Source organism: Pleuronectes platessa, chromosome 4 (genome assembly GCF_947347685.1).
Source record: "Pleuronectes platessa chromosome 4, fPlePla1.1, whole genome shotgun sequence".
In the NCBI taxonomy this organism is placed as follows: domain Eukaryota; kingdom Metazoa; phylum Chordata; class Actinopteri; order Pleuronectiformes; family Pleuronectidae; genus Pleuronectes; species Pleuronectes platessa.
Window position 1 is genome coordinate 27,259,469 of NC_070629.1, and position 17,769 is coordinate 27,277,237.

General features: G+C 42.4%; 2 protein-coding genes across 6 annotated transcripts; both read left to right on the top strand.

Moving 5' to 3' along the window:
* Nucleotides 1-468: 468 nt before the first annotated feature.
* fbxo21 (F-box protein 21) lies at nt 469-8,489 on the top strand. 5 transcript variants are annotated; one of them, XM_053421026.1, is made up of 13 exons: nt 469-701; nt 1,733-1,868; nt 2,590-2,714; nt 2,907-3,028; nt 3,760-3,816; nt 4,146-4,292; nt 4,451-4,587; nt 4,692-4,828; nt 4,931-5,110; nt 5,369-5,501; nt 5,636-5,826; nt 5,920-6,077; nt 7,298-8,489. In XM_053421026.1, the coding sequence occupies exons 1-13, from the start codon at nt 478-480 to the stop codon at nt 7,537-7,539; spliced, it is 1,989 nt and encodes a 662-aa protein (XP_053277001.1). In that variant the 5' UTR covers nt 469-477; the 3' UTR covers nt 7,540-8,489. The 5 variants fall into 5 exon arrangements, with proteins under 5 accessions (XP_053277001.1, XP_053277002.1, XP_053277003.1 ...); XM_053421027.1 differs by having other exon boundaries at nt 2,605-2,714; XM_053421028.1 differs by having other exon boundaries at nt 2,620-2,714.
* A 137-nt stretch (nt 8,490-8,626) lies between these two features.
* tesca (tescalcin a) lies at nt 8,627-17,755 on the top strand. Its single transcript, XM_053421031.1, has 8 exons — nt 8,627-8,865; nt 10,798-10,867; nt 11,349-11,429; nt 13,397-13,536; nt 14,557-14,618; nt 16,722-16,829; nt 16,914-16,961; nt 17,062-17,755. The coding sequence occupies exons 1-8, from the start codon at nt 8,802-8,804 to the stop codon at nt 17,152-17,154; spliced, it is 666 nt and encodes a 221-aa protein (XP_053277006.1). The 5' UTR covers nt 8,627-8,801; the 3' UTR covers nt 17,155-17,755.
* The last annotated feature ends 14 nt before the right edge of the window (nt 17,756-17,769 follow it).

The window sequence follows — 17,769 nt, forward strand, 5'->3', positions numbered from 1 at the left end:
TAATTAATTACCAAAATGACTTATTATAACTACTATATTAGTTTTTTTTAGCTCTTTGTAAAACCACACATACATTTTTCAAAACATTCTGTACAGAAAGTGAGAGAAAAACCTTCCAGCGCAGTCCAGTAAAGTTTAAATGTTATTTTACTGCTATAAAAACACGTATTCTGTATTTTAATTAACAAATAACACAGAATCTATTCAGTTTTAGATTTGTATTGTATTATATTGTATTGACATTGTACTGTTCACCCTGTGTTAACCAGCATAATTACAAATAAAACACGAAACTCATACCTTGAAAATCCAACTTCCCGCGGTACCTGAAAGCAGCAGCCTTTCCCCCTTTTACCCTCTGCCCGATTTAACCAATCACGGACCACCTTTCGCCGCACACCCCGCCTCTGGCCCGGCCCCCTGCGCCATAAGGGGGCGGGGCCGGCCCAATGAGGTAATCGGGGGTAAACAGAAAAGATGGCGACGTCTGTAGCCGGAGACGCGCAGCAGAGCCTCAATGGGATCATCCCCGAGCCCCGCGACAAGAAGCTCACCGACCTGCCGAGCGAGCTGCTGGAGCACATCCTCTGCTTCCCCGTCCTGCAGCACCGGGACATCTGCAACGTGTCCTGCTGCTGCAAGCGGCTGCACGACGTCTGCCACGGGAGGGGGAAGGTCTGGGGACACCAGTACAAACTCAGGTGCTCGTGATCGTGTCGTGCTCGTTTGCCCCTCTCCCCGGTTCCTGCTCCCGTGTGTGTGTCTGTGTTGTGTCAATTCCACTCTCATCCGGGAGTGTGTGTGTGTGTGGGGGGGGGGGAGCTGAGCTGCGTGTGTTTCCCCTGCCAGCTCCCAGGCAGCTGTCAGCCATAGACGTGCAGCTCATGCACCAAATCCAGCCAGGACCAGTGTAAAGCTGCAGGCTGGTAGTGAGTGAAGCGTGGGGGAAGCTTCAGCCAATCCCAGTTTGAACCCTGGTTTCACACCAGTAACTGACAGAGAAGGAAAGTGTGTGACCTTGGATGCAGGAGATTACAGCTCCGGCCAAAAAGCTGAGCCCTCCTCCTGCTTCACTTGGCTCCACGCTGCTGTCCTCAAGAGAAATGTGCAATATTCAAAGATTCAGTACTTTATTGCAACACAAGTCAGTTGTTTAGACATTTCCTCAGTTTGCCCACGAGGAGACAACAATACACATAACCCCCCCACCCTATAAAAACCATAACATACATCTGTGGATGTGAAATACAGAATAAATACAGGATAGACTCAAATACAGTGAAACTAGTGCAAATATAATAGGTGCTTTAAAAACACACTAAAACACAAAATACAATGAAAAGTGCTGAAGCAGGATTGAGGATCCATTTGGTGATTTGATGATATCATGTGTAACATCCCATATTACTTACTCCTCTTGTCCTTTCTACTTACTACCACTTGTGTTCAGTAGTAGTTTCTCTCTCACGTATTTTATTCCCAAATCTATTGTTTACTATCAGACGCTGGCTTTGAATTACTGGGTATAAACTTTATATTTCTATTTTTATTAGCATAGAATCCGCGTATTTTCCCTTATATTCTCAGACTGTATTATTTTATATAGCAGAAGACCTAAACCCAAGTCTACAGCCTTTGACAGACAGGTCTTGTTCTGCGTGAGGCCACAGGTGCTGAATGGATTCTGTTCCAGAGTTACTGACACACCAGTTTCACTGCCTTTCGTCCACAGATGGCCGCGGCTGCAGAGGTTCTACCGTCAGAACGAGAGCTGCGACTGGCTCCGGGAGTACAAGACACGCCATCGAGTGGGAATACAGATCAGACGGACGGTGGAATCCATCTCGAAGAGGTTCTTTACAGAAGTTGTAAGTCATTTATGATCTAGACTGGCTCTGAGTAAAGTGTTTACCTCCAGTCCCCGAATGAAACCACATTAAATTCACTGGATCCAGATCTTTGTTTGGATCTGCACCAACTTGCACACACTCATGATTATCAGTCCCCTAAACATGCCTGATTTAGAAATATTGCAAAACGCCCATTCTATCTGGAAAATAAATCTGGATCAGCCTCATAATTGAATGGGCTCTTCTGTGGGTCATACGTCAGCCCCTCCACTAAACTGCATGGAAGTCAATTAGAAAGAATAGTTCTCAGTAGAACTCGTACCTCTGCCAAACAGCTCCCTTACATCCAAGCAAGCTGCTCCAAATTACACACTCAGAGATATCGCATGTCAGATTGTTTTCATTGAGATCCATAAATGATTCCCTGGGAAATTGATGAACATGTCAAAATATCTCTCAGTGAAAATAAAGATCCCGGCCAAAATGTAATTGCTCCTCCCTTGGCCCCGGTCCCATCCTTTAACCAAGTTCCCTGAAAATCCATTCAGATAAACAAACAGACGTCCAGGGGCTGAATCCTAGGATCCTTGGTGGAGGTGATCAGGGATACATCATCAGACTGTGTTTCAGATGCATCATTTGATTGAAAAATACATGATTGTTATGTAATTATTGTTTCTGTGGATATGCTGGCATGTTGTTGATGTGGCCACATGTTCCATTTTCCAAACTAACCCAGAGATCTGTAACTCAGCCTTGCGTTGGCCAGGTGCTCGGAGACAGCTTTGCGGAGATTGAGTCGCTCGGGATGCCAGAGCACTTTTGTGAAGACGAGCTCCTCTTCATACTCAACTCTGACAAGAGGTGAGAGCCACACTGAGCCCAACACACTATACACAACACAACACACCCAGACACTGCGTTTCAACATCATTAATGGATTTGGGTGTTAATCCTCCCTGAGACCTTCCTCCGTGATGATGAAAGCTGTTGTGTTGCACACTCGTGTCCCTGGACATTGATTGTGTGTTTCTGCTGCTCTCTGCCCTTCATCAGGAAAAGCTTGACTTTGAAGTACTATGCAAAGAAAATCCTCTACTTCCTGAGACAGCAGAACATCCTGAGGAGTCTGAAGACGTTTCTAGAGCGGCCCGTGGAGCAGCAGTTGGCTGTAGAAGGTGAGGAATCACACTTGAATTACATAAGCTGCTTTCGGACAGGAACTGAACTCCTGATATCCTCTATAAATGATCCAGAGGGGCTGTCTGTGAGAACACAAACATCCATGTCAGTTGCTCCGCTACTCCGCTATGTGTTAATATAAACCGTATTGATACTATATATCATTTTATACAATAATATTGTCTTTTGCACACTGTCTACATATTCTTACACTCATAGTATATTATATTATCTATTGTATAGTCGAATACTTATATTTATACCTCTACTATATATCATATCATATTATATCATACTCTTTGTATATTCTTTGTATATAATATTTATACATGTGTACATGTTATTATTATTATATTTACTATTATTATATATACGGTTGCTGCCATTATTACTATATACTGCTATTATACTGGTAGAATTACTATCATATATAAATATATATATTATGTTATATTATATACTATATATACTGTACTATTTGTATATACTGTCTAACAATAACATTACCATCATATCATCAGTACTATTACCATCATCTTGCCACTGCACCTTATCTACCTATTTATCTTGTGTTCCTGTATTTTTATTCTTTCTACCTCAATATTTTTTATTTTATTCTATAGTATTGTATTTTATTGTATCCAAATATACCTGCTGCTATGACGACATAATTTCTCTTCGGGGATGAATAAAGTAATCTATCTATCTATCTCCTGACATTTTCCAGAATGTTTCCTGCCAGTCTCCTCAGTAGGAAATCTGGAGAATCTCTGCGTGAGTCCATGTGAGAATCCCGCAGGATATTGTTGATGTTTTTAACACAAGAAAGCTGCAAAAGAGATTAAAACAACTTTTTAAAAGATCAGAGAAAGAGGAAAAAAAGAGCGGACATACACGTAAAAGATGTCCACTTTGAATGACGATGAGATTAAAGTGTTTATTTGAGAATTTCTACGCCATGTCCTTCCTCCTGCTGCTCCTCCCAGACACCTCCCCATCACCTTAATACTCCAGAAACTTTTCATATTCTCATTGGATTTTGTATCTTTGTCTCTGTGCATCAAGCAGCTTTACCTCATGCCCCCCCTCTCTGCTCCTCTCCTGCCCCTCCAGGTGCTGTACTGGTGGATCAGTATTGTAACCCGCTGGCCGAGGTCACGCTGGAGAGCATATCAGCCCAGGTGGACGAGATCGCAGAGAAAGTGAAGAAGATGCTGAGAATCAAGAACCCGTCTCACCCCAGCCTGCGAGTCGCTCAAGGTGGGCACCTCGAAATCGGATTGAAAAGTTGTTGCGTCGATACAAGTCACGTAAAACTTTGAGCTTCCACTTTCGCTGTGTGAATGTGATCTGAACAAAATCCCTATTTCCCTCTCAGTCAAAGTCTAATGAAGGTCAATCTCTCGTGTGTGATGCAGGTGACTGTTTGGTCGTAGAAGATTCCGACCTCCAGCGGCAGGTGGTGTCGGCCTTAAACTCCGTCTTGTACGAGCAACTTCAATATAAAGGCAACGAGTTCGACTACTACAACCCCCTCAACTCCTACATCCACCAGGTACCTGGATGTCTGCTTCACGTCACAAGCTTTTCTTTTTCTTGAATAATTTTCTTTTTAAATATTAAAAAGATTAAACTTAAACCTTCTTGTGTTAAATCCAGGTGCTAGTACGCCACACAGGAATCCCCATCAGCCTCTCTGTCCTCTACATGACTCTGTCCCGGAAGTTGGGCGTTCAGGTGGAACCGGTCAACTTTCCAAATCACTTCCTGCTGCGCTGGTGCCAAAAACCAAAAGGGTAAAGTTTGACCTTAATATCTCTAAAAAAAAGTCTAAAAGTTATTTAATAATTTCAGCCATCTCATATCTCATATCAATTGATTACACTGTGTTCCTGCAGGAGCGAGGACATCTACGACTTTGTCTACATCGATGCCTTCGGTAAAGGCAAGCAGCTGACAGCCAAGGAGTGCGAGTACCTCATCGGCCACCAGGTGACGGCAGACTACTACAGTGCCATCAGCACCACGGAGGTGCTGCTCAGGATGGTGGGAAACCTGCTCAACATCGGCAAGAGGGGGTAAGAGAAACCCAACAGCTGACTCCTGAAGCTCCTCCGGTACATGTAGGAATAACATGGAAACATTTAGAACAACACAAAAACAACTTATTCCTTCACTAGAACTTCTTGATCTTCATCCTGGCATCTGACAAGACTAGAAAAGCAATCGCTTCCCAACTGAATTTTTAATTAGTGTGCATTTAATTGGCTGCTTTTAATAAATCAATGCATTCCTCTGGATCAATAACATCGTGTGCACTGCTTGGTTTCTTTCAGCGAGGGCAACGAGAAGTCCTACCAGCTGCTGAGGGACTCCCTGGACCTCTACCTCACTATCAACCCAGACAACGTGCAGTACCTGCTGCTGCAGGCGCGTCTCTACTTCCATCTGGGCATCTGGCCAGAAAAGGTCACTGCACACAACCTGGAATCTGATTTTCTCAGTGTTGTTAACATCAGTTATTCTGCTCTTGTAAAGTAGTGGCACAGTAGGTCACAGCTCTCAGCTGATAACAGTCCATTAATGTTTGTCCTTCATCCCAGGTGCTCGACATCCTGCAGCACATCCAGGCGTTGGATCCCTCCCAGCACGGGGCAGTGGGTTACCTGGTGCAACACACGCTGGAGCACATCCAGCACAAGAAGCACCCCGTGAGCCCTGAGGTGAAGAGGCGCAGCGCTGAGGAGCACCTGGAGGTCCAGTACTCAGTCGGCCTGATCATGAAACACAAGAGGTGGGCTCAGGGTAATATGTGGAGCCTTCTCCTCTCTCTGGTCTATGTATATATATGACATCATTCAAGCATCTTTCCCACCTCCTCCACCAGGTCAGGTTACAACTGTGTGATTTACGGCTGGGACCCCAAGTGCACCATGAGTCAGGAGTGGATCACAACCATGAGGGTCCAGCAGCTGTCCCACGGTGCCAACCAGCCCTTCTACAACGTCCTGGTGCAGGATGGAACGTGCCGCTACGCAGCTCAGGGTAGGGATTATAAACACCCAGTGATCAGTGCAGAAAATCATCTCTAATTTGTTTTATCTTTAACTGTTAAAACTATAACAAACCGATGTGCTTTCCTCCAGACAAGTCAGTTAAATTGGAAAACGTCAATTCCCATAAATCTACAGACAGAATGTTACAAGGGCAAATCAAGACGATCTATTCCAGCTGCATGTTGGACAAATAAATCTTCCAGTAACACTCGTGAAGCTGTAAAGCTGCTGTGTTGGACTTAATAGAAATGTCAACTGCAGCCCCCCCCCAAAGTGACAGGATTTATTAGAGCCGGACTAATTTATGGCTTTTCAGATTAATATCGTCCAATATGAGCCTTACACAGGCACTAGTATCAGTTCTTATGATCATAGATATAAGAAATATTATGTTACAGAATAAAAAATGCTCAAAATGCACATTAATGTCTATTTTCAGAATTTAAGTTCTTTATATTTGGTTGTATTTCAGTTTATGCTAAAATGTAGTTACTTATGGTTTATAAAGTATATAAATATTACATTTCTGGAATCATTGCCTATTCTATATATATATATATATATATATATATATATACATCAGCCAAAATATCGGTATTGACATCAGCGCACAAAAATCTTTAGTGATAATATCATATTAATGATTATAATGAGGGAAGTTCCTGCTGTGTGTGTTGACACAGACCAGGATTTCCTATTACTGCAATAATAAGATTAAACATTAATGCAAAGCTGCACGCTTGGTTTGAGGGAAGCTCCTCTGTCGTGCTTCTAGGTTTTCCCCACTGAGCAGAGCTGCTCTGGAACAGGCTGACTCAGGCTGGATGTTCCCCTGTGCTCACCTGCTCACTCACCTGCTCACTCACCTGCTCACTCTGCTGATTCTGCTCCTGTGCAGCCTCCCTTGTTTGTTCGGGTTATCTTTGCTCTCGCCACCTCTTCAACATCCATCTGCAGGCTTTGTTCTCCACAGACCCTCAGGGGGGATTAGTGCTGATCGATTCCCTGCTGCTAAGTCTTCCTCTTCACAGGAAGTGGAAATAACTCCAGGATTTGATTCCTAAATGAATTTTTGATAAGCTTAAAATATTGATGTGCGAAGCCTATGCATATTAGTCATAGTTCTTTTATTCACCAACAGTCTAGGTTACCTTAGGTCAGTAAATATCTGATCTCTTATCAGTTTTTTCATGCTTCTGTGTTCTTTAGAAAACCTGGAGCCCCACTCAGCCCCCCTGGAGATCGGCCACCCGGAGGTGGGCCGCTATTTCTCCGAGTTCGCCGACGACCACTACCTTGCCAACGAGGAGCTGCAGACCCGATACCCAGAGGACATGAGGGAAACCCTGGGCTCAGTGCAGGAGCTCTACCACAGACCGACGCCTGGCTCCGGGAACCAGGAGCCGGCCGCTGCCACAGACCAAAACAACCACCAAGCCATGTCCATGTAGCAGAGCAGCTGGGACCAACATGGTGCTGACCCAGGCCAAGCCACCACCGGTCCCCCCCCCGGGCTCAATGCACTGTCCATTTAGTTGTTGCTCAATTGCACAGACTCAAGGAAAAGAGCATATGTAATAGATGTGGAAACAATTCATAAATGTGGTTTTGTATCGAGGACGGGCTCCGGTCGAGGACTGGACAGATGTCCTCTACATCTTCGAATCTGAAAATATCCCAAAAGTGTGGAAAAGTTGTTGTTAAATATTGTTAATATTTCTGCTTCAAATACTCGTCTCCGGAAACTACAGTATACTTGTTGTGTAATCAAAGGCGGTGTTGACGAGTTCCATTTCTCACAAGCCAAAAACATCAATATCTTAAAATCCAGTTTTGGATAAAGAGTTTGATTGAAGTTTGGAAACTCGTCTCAGCCGCCAGCTTGAAGGATAAAAGCAAAATGGGTTTGACTTTAACACCTAAGTGGACGTGTAAATTCAGGATGGGTGTCCAGGTGCTGTAAATCTACCTTTTACCTAAAAACCACGGAATGCGCCTTTTACCCAGAGAGCTCCTCCAGACCCCCCCCCTTCTCCCTGCATCCAGCACCAGTCAAACAAGCCCCCCCCAGCACAGAGCCTAAACCCACCAGTCACAGTGCCACAGAAAATACTATCAAGAAAAAAGACTTTGTAAATTGACTCTTACTTTTTATTCCCTGTATTTTACTCAAGTTTGACGCACTTACAGAAAAGTTTAACTTTCTCATTTCAGGAGTGAAGTTGTTCTTTCTCTTTTTTTTCTCTCTCCTGTATATTTACCAGTTACAGGCTTCGTGTCGAGTCTCATCTCTGTGGTGTGAGCTTGCGAAACAAAAAGAGGAACCAAATCAAGACTGACTGATTTAGAATCAGAGCCATGAGGAAATGAGCGAAACAAAATAAAAAAGGCTTTTCAAGTTTTTACTTTCTCCTCTCCGGTTTGTTTTCACCGAGCTGGAATCAATATGGTTCTTTACCTGAATGCAAAATCAAGCATGGGGTGTTTTGAAGCAGGAGGAGGAGGAGGAGGAGGAGGAAGAAGCCACGCGGGACTTCCATCCACAGGCTGTGCGGGTTTAGGACCTGGAGGACGCCAGATGTTCCCAGGAGCTGCGCACTTCAGTTGCACTGTCCCGCCGACAGCAGCGCGATAAGTCCGAGGGCAGCAGCGGAGAGTTGAGCCAGTCGAGCCGGATTGTCGTGCGTCCTGACGCGCCGGCGGAGCAGCGACGATGGGAGCTTCACACACGCGCACTGAGCCCAACGAGTTCCAGGACCTGATGGACAAAACTGGATGTAAGTAGGTGAAGACCCCCCTCACCCCACACCCCGATTAAAACCTACTCTGCTAACTGTGTGTGTTTGTGTGTTAGTGTGCGTGTGAGGTGTTTCTGTTCAGTCGAACCGCGTCCGTGCGTAAAAGTCTTGGCCACAGATGAAATCAAGGAAATGAACACGTTTAACGAGACAAGTGGAAACCTGATCACGGCAGCATCATGTGACCCGAGTTCTCTTCACGAGTTCAACATTCAGATAATGACTCAACTTCACATCAGTAAACAAACGAAGTTATTTCTTAAATAAAACGCACAAACAATTTGACGTTTTGCTTTTTATTTTTACTTTCGCATCTGCAGTTTCAATGATAGTGAACAGACAGTAAAAACTCAATCTGGATTGTGTTTATGGTTTCATCTGACTTCGTGGATTAAGATGAATTGATTGGAAACGTTGAATGAGCCAAAGAGCAACAGTTAGAAACAGTTAGAAACAGTTGAAAAGGAGAAGGATGTCGATCTTTCTGCAGGATGTCGATGCAGCTGCATGAAAACTCTCACAGATGAAGTTTGGATCTCAGACCCGAGCTCAACTTTATTGAGTCTGAACGTTTGAGACTTTGAACCTTTTCTTTATTGCCTCTTGTTTCCTCAGGGTGCAGCTTTGACCCTGTTCTTTATCTCTGGACTCAGTGGAGGAGCTAAATATCTATATTGATTTATGTGTTCTACGCTTTGATGATAACCAGAACAGTGCCCTTTCTAGACCTTATTCACTTGGCCTGTGTCTTGATCACCTGGAGCTGCTCCAGAATTATTCAAGTCATTAGTGAGTCCTCCTCAAACTGTGAAACAACACACTGTCCCTTGTCATCGTTTGTTGTGCAGAGCTTTTTATGAACAGTCTATGGTGCAGAGTGAAGTTAGAGAACTTTGCGTTCATCCTACCTGGTTTATCTGCAGTGAAGATTTGTTTGTCAATGTTTTTTCATAAAACAAAAGCAGGATCTGCCTTATTACTACTCACATGTGTGGTTGTATATGAGTTAAAATGATTTCTAACACTAACACAATTTTCACACCCAAATCGCACCAAACTCGACAATGCACTTTTTCATGCAAATTAACAATACACCAGCACGTGTGAGGCGGATTAGATGAACATACAGATGGATGTTTGTAGAATTAGTTGTTAAATAATAATAATTATTATAAAATCCATATGTCTAACACTTTTCAAAGCATGAGATGTATCTTAAGCTGCTCAAACATGTCACCAAACAATAGAAGCTTAAGAACAGATCATGAGGAAACGCTTATTTGGGACTAACAGGCTCACACTTGTTGCAGCGACCACAGATTCATCATTGTGTTTGTATTCACTGCAACAGTTGTGCACTTTATTCAGATCTACCTGAATCTTTTGATCTGTGCACGTGTAATAGTGACACCACCCTCTGCAGCCAGCAGACTTGTTTCTGCATGAGGCTGCAATCTGTCTAAGTGCACGTTCTCCACCCGGCACTCAGGCGCTACACTTGCTACTGCAAACATCTATTTAATAGCTTCTGTCAAAATTAAGTGTTTACAGAAACAATTGAAAATGGCCGACCTGTCTTGATATGTGGTGGTTCGGTGTTTTCGGTGTTTCAGTGTGTGGCCACGAGTGAGTTAATGATTCAGGGAACCCTTTTTGAAAAGGTATAAAAAACAATCTCAATGCTGCACAGTGTGTTTGCTTTGTCATTAGAGTGATAGAGCAGCTGCACCTGAACGCAGCGGCCCCGGGATCGAACCCAGTCTGCGCCGCCCGCTCGCTGCTTGTTATCCCTCCTGTGTCTACACACTGAGAAAAGACGAATAAATCATCTGTTTATTGCTGTTCGATTGCATCTTAGACAGGAGTAACAGGTGACTCTTTCATTAGTGTTGTGTTTGTGTTTCTTCTCAGTTTCAGCGGAGCAGATTAAAAACCTTCGCAAACGCTTCCTGCAGCTGAGTGGAAACGAGGAGACAATAAGGTAACATGGAAAGATCCACACGTGAACAGCTTCCCCCTGGTCAGCTGCACGTGGTCCTGATGGAAAGTATTCGGCCTCAGCCACAGAGGATGATATACCACCTGCGTGGCTGGGGTGTTGAATTGTGGGTATTTCTGGTATCTGGCAGAGACGCAAACAAGCAGGCACACTGGACAAATACAGTACGTGGATGCATCAGCCACAGGGAGCTGACATGCACTGTACACACACAGACACACACACACACACACACACACACACACACACACACATACTGGTATGGTGATGAATCTCTCCCCTTCCCTTTAAAAAGAACCAGAGCACATGTTGCAGGTATTTTCTCCTGACAGTTTACCTTCAGACTGAGATCCTGTTACTTCCCATAAATAACGTTGAGTATTATTTCACTGTGTGTGGACGAGCCGACTCTGATCTTCAGCGTCTGTTTTACGATGATGGATCTTCTCTTGTCGCTCTGCAGCAGAGAAAACCTGGACAGCATTCCGGCCCTCACCAACAATCCCCTCAAAAAGGAAATCATCAATGCAATCTTCGATAAAAGGTGGGTAACGTCAAATTATATTATAGAGCATATAACTCTTGTCAGAATCAGAATTCTTTTTATTGCCATGTTTATTTGCACATACAGGAAATTGCCTTCGTGTGGTTGGTGCACTGTACAAACAACAATATAAACAACAAAATAAAAACAACAATATAGAACAGCAATATAAACAGTAAGAGAGTTATGGGCACGTGCGGTTCTAAGGTGCAGAGATTGGTGTTAAAATAATTATCATTATTACTAATAAGATTGAACAATAATACAAAAGTCCACCACTTTTAACTCAACCCCCTGTTATACAGCTGTATGCAAACGTTTGGACTTTTTCCATATTGAGATTTTTGAAGTGTAAAGAAGTAAAGATGGATAAAAAAAAATAAGATCTGTCAATAATGAAAAGTATCTTGAAATATCACTAGAGCACAAACCTCCTCCACTTTGAAATTAACCAGATCCTGATATTTAGATCCCTAAATATGCCAGAAATATGTTTGCCATGAAGACCCTTGAAATATTCTATGTGAAATCAACGAAAGCAAAAATAAATTCCAGGACCTGCACCAAAATTATTTGATTCTTTCTCGTGTTATTGGTTGAGTTGCCTAAATGTTTCACAATCTTGCTAACAAACAAACAAATGCGGACAAAAACACACGTTAATAAACTTTATTTGTGATTTACTTTTATTAACAAACTGACAAAATGCTTCATAAAAGGATGAAACAACAATAATATAAACAATAAAAGTCTGATATAAAAGACTTGATTAAAGGTTAGTTTCTCGAAGCAATGATCTAGTAAATATAAAGAGCTGACACCAGCCTTTTTAATGTTGTCAGTATGATGGAGGAATTTCTTCCAGGTTCTTAAAGGCATAAATACAACCTGTAAAAGTTAATGGTTCATGGACTGGGAAGTTAATATTTAACAGTTTGACATTTTTAGAAATATTCGTATTGGTTCTCCTGAGGAGCCTGAGATGAGAATATTGACATATGTATTGTGAATGAGAAGGTTTTCAGCTTATAAGCAGTGGAGGAAACAATGAGCTGTTCTTTGGTTTCTCTTTTACTGCTTCGTCTAATCTTTGTGATAAGATGGACGGAGGAGTGGTTCTGCTCCTTTATCCTGAATATCTGCAGTGACTCAGCTTCACTGTTAGAGAATTGGATCAGATTCAAACGGAGGGTTTGATGTTTATGATGGTTTAATAAAGCTCTAGAATGTTTACTGCTTTATGTCCGTTTGATTAGTTGAGAAAAGTCCAACATGGCTCAGTAGAAAATACCTTTAATGCACCGAGAAGGCTGATAATGTTGGTTTCAGTCTCCATCCTGAGGAACTGTGGAGCAATAAGTGAAAACAAAATGAGTGATTCATCCATTAACTGCAGGAAACAACACAAGGGTTTTTATTGCTGTGCACAAACACTTGTTTGACATTTTAAATCCAGCAGTTCCCTCAAGCTTTGGAAAGACGAGGCGAACAAGACGAACGTTAAAAGCACAAGTCATTTAAACAGCGGTAACTTAATGGATCCAAATATAAATATACATCACTTAACTTATTATTCTTTGTTTGTTTTTCAGATTTTAGAAAAGTGGGAATAGGTGCAACCACAGAATCAAACTATAGAAACCACCACACACATGATTGTCTAGATCTCATAGTAGAAATGAAAAATATATAATAATAATAATGATATATGTTAAATGTTAATAAAAGTGAAAAAAAACCCTCTATAGATTTTATGTAATGACAGATGAAAACATAACCTCTGTAGCGGAGGTAATAATAATCAAAGTTTCACATTTTTAAGATTTTTCACCAGACAAATATAAAAAAAACAGAATATGCAGAATAACAGAAACTGGTCTGTTAGGAAGGTATTTAAGTTGGTGTGCAGCTTCCAAATAACATAATGGTTGGACTGGTAACCTGTGATTTCTCCCCGATGTGACCAGGAACCAGCATGAGAGCGAGGTGGGCTCCTTCCAGGAGATCGGCTTCGAGCAGTTCCTCATGGTCATGTCTCACTTCCGCCCTCCGACCCTGAAGACCACGCCGGAGGAGAAGGAAGCTTTGAGAAAGGAGAAGCTCCGCTGTGAGTGCCTTCCCTCTATTTTTAATTAAACGTCTACAAGCTCAGCTGTCTGGGACCCTTCATGTGAGGCTCGGTTTCCACATGCCGAGAAGAAAAGTGCAGCACCTGATCGTAGATAACAAACCAGCGATGTGGATCTCTTATTTCAGTTATGGCCGACATGCCTCAAACAGTGTGTCCATGCAGAGCTGCACGTGTGGGCACCGGATTCCTCGCTGCACGGCAGTTATCACACTGGAGAGGCGTGTTGGTATTCACGGCTCGACCGGGCACGTGGCCAGAGCGAGTGGAGCGAGAACAACTTGATTCTGTTCCAACACATCTTTTATAACCTCAGTCATTGTAGTTTAATCTGTTTCTCCTCAACAGGCCTTCTGTGATTTCTTCATCATGCTCTCCCCTGGTTTGAAACGAAGTGGTCACACTGTTGTTACCGTTTCCTTTTGGCATAAAACACAAAGGTTTTGATTCATGAGAATCCACAACCGTGTCTGTCACGGCCACTAAAGCTGCTTTCAGACTTTCATTGAACTCTGGAAAACCTCTGGACCTTCTCCGGAGGGATGAGAGAACACAGATGTCAGAGTCTGAGTTAAAAACACCTCAGAATGTCTGGAGGAGTGGAAGACTCGTGTGTCTCAGTCGTCTCTTGTTGTGCAACAATCTTTATTTCCCTTCATATTTTAATAGATCTTTATGTATTTTGGTGAAACCATCAGGTCTCTGCTCTCATGGTGATGAGCTCATTTGACATTAAGATGATGGAGGAACGCAGCACAGGGAAAATGTCATTAGAAGTTGCCTCAGGAAACAATATTGCTATTTTTTTCCCATTGTCGCATCACAAAACTTCAAGACATGAAGTTTTGCCACAGGCCTGAATCTTGTAAATGTCACTGTGAGTTAGAGCAGAACCATTTTAAAGGTGCTTCATCACAGATTCCTCAGATCCTGGGATTTGATGATGGAAATCTCTTTTCAGACCATGAACTAAATATGTTTTCCCGTCTGTCTTCCCAGTTCTGTTCAACATGCACGACACAGACAACGACGGCACCATCACCCTGGATGAGTACAGGAAGGTGAGACCACTCTGAAACACTTGGACTGAGGTCAATGAGTCGTGTGCAGGGGACTGGGAAGATAACTCTGCAAATAATAGAATTACAATCTAACGCTTAAATTAATCATATGAAAAGTGAAGTCATGAAGCAGTGAGAACATGTCCCAGGTATCTCTGGATCCTGGACCATTGACCCGACCTTTTAGTTCATTGATTAACAAATCATTTAGGAGCAGATGGTAGGAATGACATGATGTCATCACTATTGAAGTTGTGTCATAAACTTTTACAATCAATAAGATTAGATACTACAGCTTTTTTAGTTTAGGAAGAAAGATAAGAAAAGATCCACATCACACTTTCCTGTCATACTTTTGCAAATGCCTCCTACAACATGCAGGTCAATGCTTAACAAACAAACACAAATACATGCAACACAAGCAAAGACACAAACGTGCTGCAAGGAAAGTGTTTCATCTGCAGCACCTTTGTTTTTCATGTGGTTGTGTTGTTAAACCCTAGAAGACTAACGTCGGGTGTTTTTGACCCGAGCGAGTGTGGTCATGGGATTTTGATTGTGTTGCTGCTCGGGTGAGTGTGAGTGGTGTGGGTCCTTGGGTAGCTTCATGCTGCTCACTGACATCATAGAAGCTCGGCTGGTTTCCCTGCTCACAACCCTGTTGTTTTCAATAGGCGCGTGTTCGGGTATTTTTCACCCAACGTTAGTGTTAGAGGGTAAAAATATGATATAAGTTAGAAATAATGCGGATTTTTTCTTTAACGACACCCTAATTTTTCACTCATTTTAGAGCCTTGTTATAGATAAGATACATTTATTGGTCCCACACACAAGACATGCAAATAGGGGGAATTTATTCTCTGCTTTTGTCCCATGTGGTGAACACAGGAGGACACACAGAGCAGTGGGCAGCCATTCAGGTTTTGGGGGAGTAAGGTGCCTTGCTCAGGGGCAATTAGACAGTGGGTTGGGGTAGGCACTTAGACAGTGGGGAACAGATCCAGGTGTTGTCCGTCCAGGTATGTTTTTTCTCTGCCCATAGTCCAACTTTCTGCCACTAGTCCACCGCCTCTCCCTAGGGTCAAGGGTCGCCCCATGATACCTTTTTTTTTCCGTTTTATGAGATGTTGTATCGGGGAAAATAAAAGAAGATCACTTCAAATTGCCACGTATTGTTGTACAATATTATATTTTGATGAGAAGTATTTTTTATCGGGAAGAATTTACCCGACGTCAGTGATGGTGTAACTAATTTTACGTGAGTGTTCTAGGGTTAAAGGACTTGCACATTGATGCGTTTGCAGTTTCTCAGCCGATAACATCATATTTACTTTGGAGCTGTTCTGGACCAAACTACATGTTTTTTCCTAATCATAAGCTTCAGGTTGTCCAGCAGCAGCAGATCAACACACGTGTAATAGAGCGAGTGGAGTGAGTCCACACCCTGTGAACAGTAATTATTCACCTGTTCACAGGGTGTAATTATAGAGACCAGAGGGAGATATCTGTGTGGTTGGATCATCAAGGTGCAGTGTTGCTGCTGCTGCTGATGATGTTGTTGATGTTCTGGTTATTCGAGTAGTTAGTTGGAAAAACAATTACAAGTTCTTACATTACAATTACAACTGACTAAGTTCAAATGGAAAAGCTCTCGCCCTACTTTTTGTGTAGCAACGGAATAACACAAAAACAATTTATCAGGGGTAGAGTAAGTTAGTAAAGAATTGTGTCAATGTTTAGTTTAAACAGAGAGAAATTCATAAACAACATATTAGCACAATAAAATTAGAAATATAGAAAACATAAAAGTAGTTTTTTATTTTATTTTCACAACAATTTAACTAAATCCAAATAGTTTTCTAAACCATAGTGAATGAGATATTAGGAACATTGTGAAAATTAAGTATTTTCCAGTTTTCTTTTCTATTATAAAGTTTATGGTTAAACTGTAAAATATCAAACCTCAATAAAATGTCTTTGTCATAAGAGTTTGATATTTCATTACCCACTATTATCCAAACTGGAGTTGTCTGCTGTGGCTATAAAGTTGATGCTGTTCAAACCTCGGTGAGGATTTAAAGACTGTTGACCTTTTAACCCCAGGTCGTCGAGGATCTTCTGTCGAAGAGCGGCGCCATCGAGCCGGCGACCGCCAAGGGAATAGCAGACGCTGCCATGCTGGAGGTGGCGAGCACAAACGTGCCGCACATGGTACGTGAACTAAACCACAACTGAACCGTTAACTTTAAATTCCCACTGTCAAATATCACTAATTTGTCCTTTTGATCATTTCAGGCCCCAGACGAGTTTTATGAAGGAATTACATTTGAGCATTTTGAACAGGTTTGAACTTTTCTTCGTCTTCATCATCAACCAAATCAAACTAAATCTGACTCTTTATTTGTCACCTGCTGATGAAACTGTTTCCCCCGTCTCCCCTCAGATACTCGAAGGCCTCGAGATGGAGACCAGGATGCACATCCGCTTCCTGGATGTAGGCACGGCCACGATGCGCTGTGGGAGGTCCACGTCTTGAAGGAGTCGCTCCTCGTGAAGACAGATGTTTATGTTCCTGCTGTTTTTAGCAGAATCTCCTTAAAACGGAATGAAGCCAAATACTTTTTGATATATTTTTGGACGGTTAGGGAATAATCAGACATTTTGGTTTTATAGTGCTTATATAAAAGAATGTCTAGAGGGAATTATTTAAAAGTCAAAGGACATTTTGACTTCCCCAGCTCACATTTAATCCCGAGTGATTCAGTTGAACATAATCCAACGTTCAACCACTCGGATCCTGTCGCGTATATATTTTCATTTCTTCTGCCGCGCTCCACTTCTCTTCTATCAGGTTTCACACTAACACTCTACCTCTCTGTGCTCCCTCTCTCTCTCCTGCTGTTCTGTAAATCTGTGACCAGAATGTAAGTGAAGGATTCTTCAGTCAGAACGTTCCCATGTTGGGTGAAAGTCAGTTGTGCCCAGCGGCTGCTCTGGTTTCTGTCTTATTACAGCGAACATCCCAAAAAACGTGAGATTCAACAAATCATTCCTCTGCAGGTTCCTGTGTCTGCTCCTCTGAGACTCTGTAACACTCATCTTACTACAAAATAAATGTCAGACTAATGATGAAAGAATTACACGTGTACAA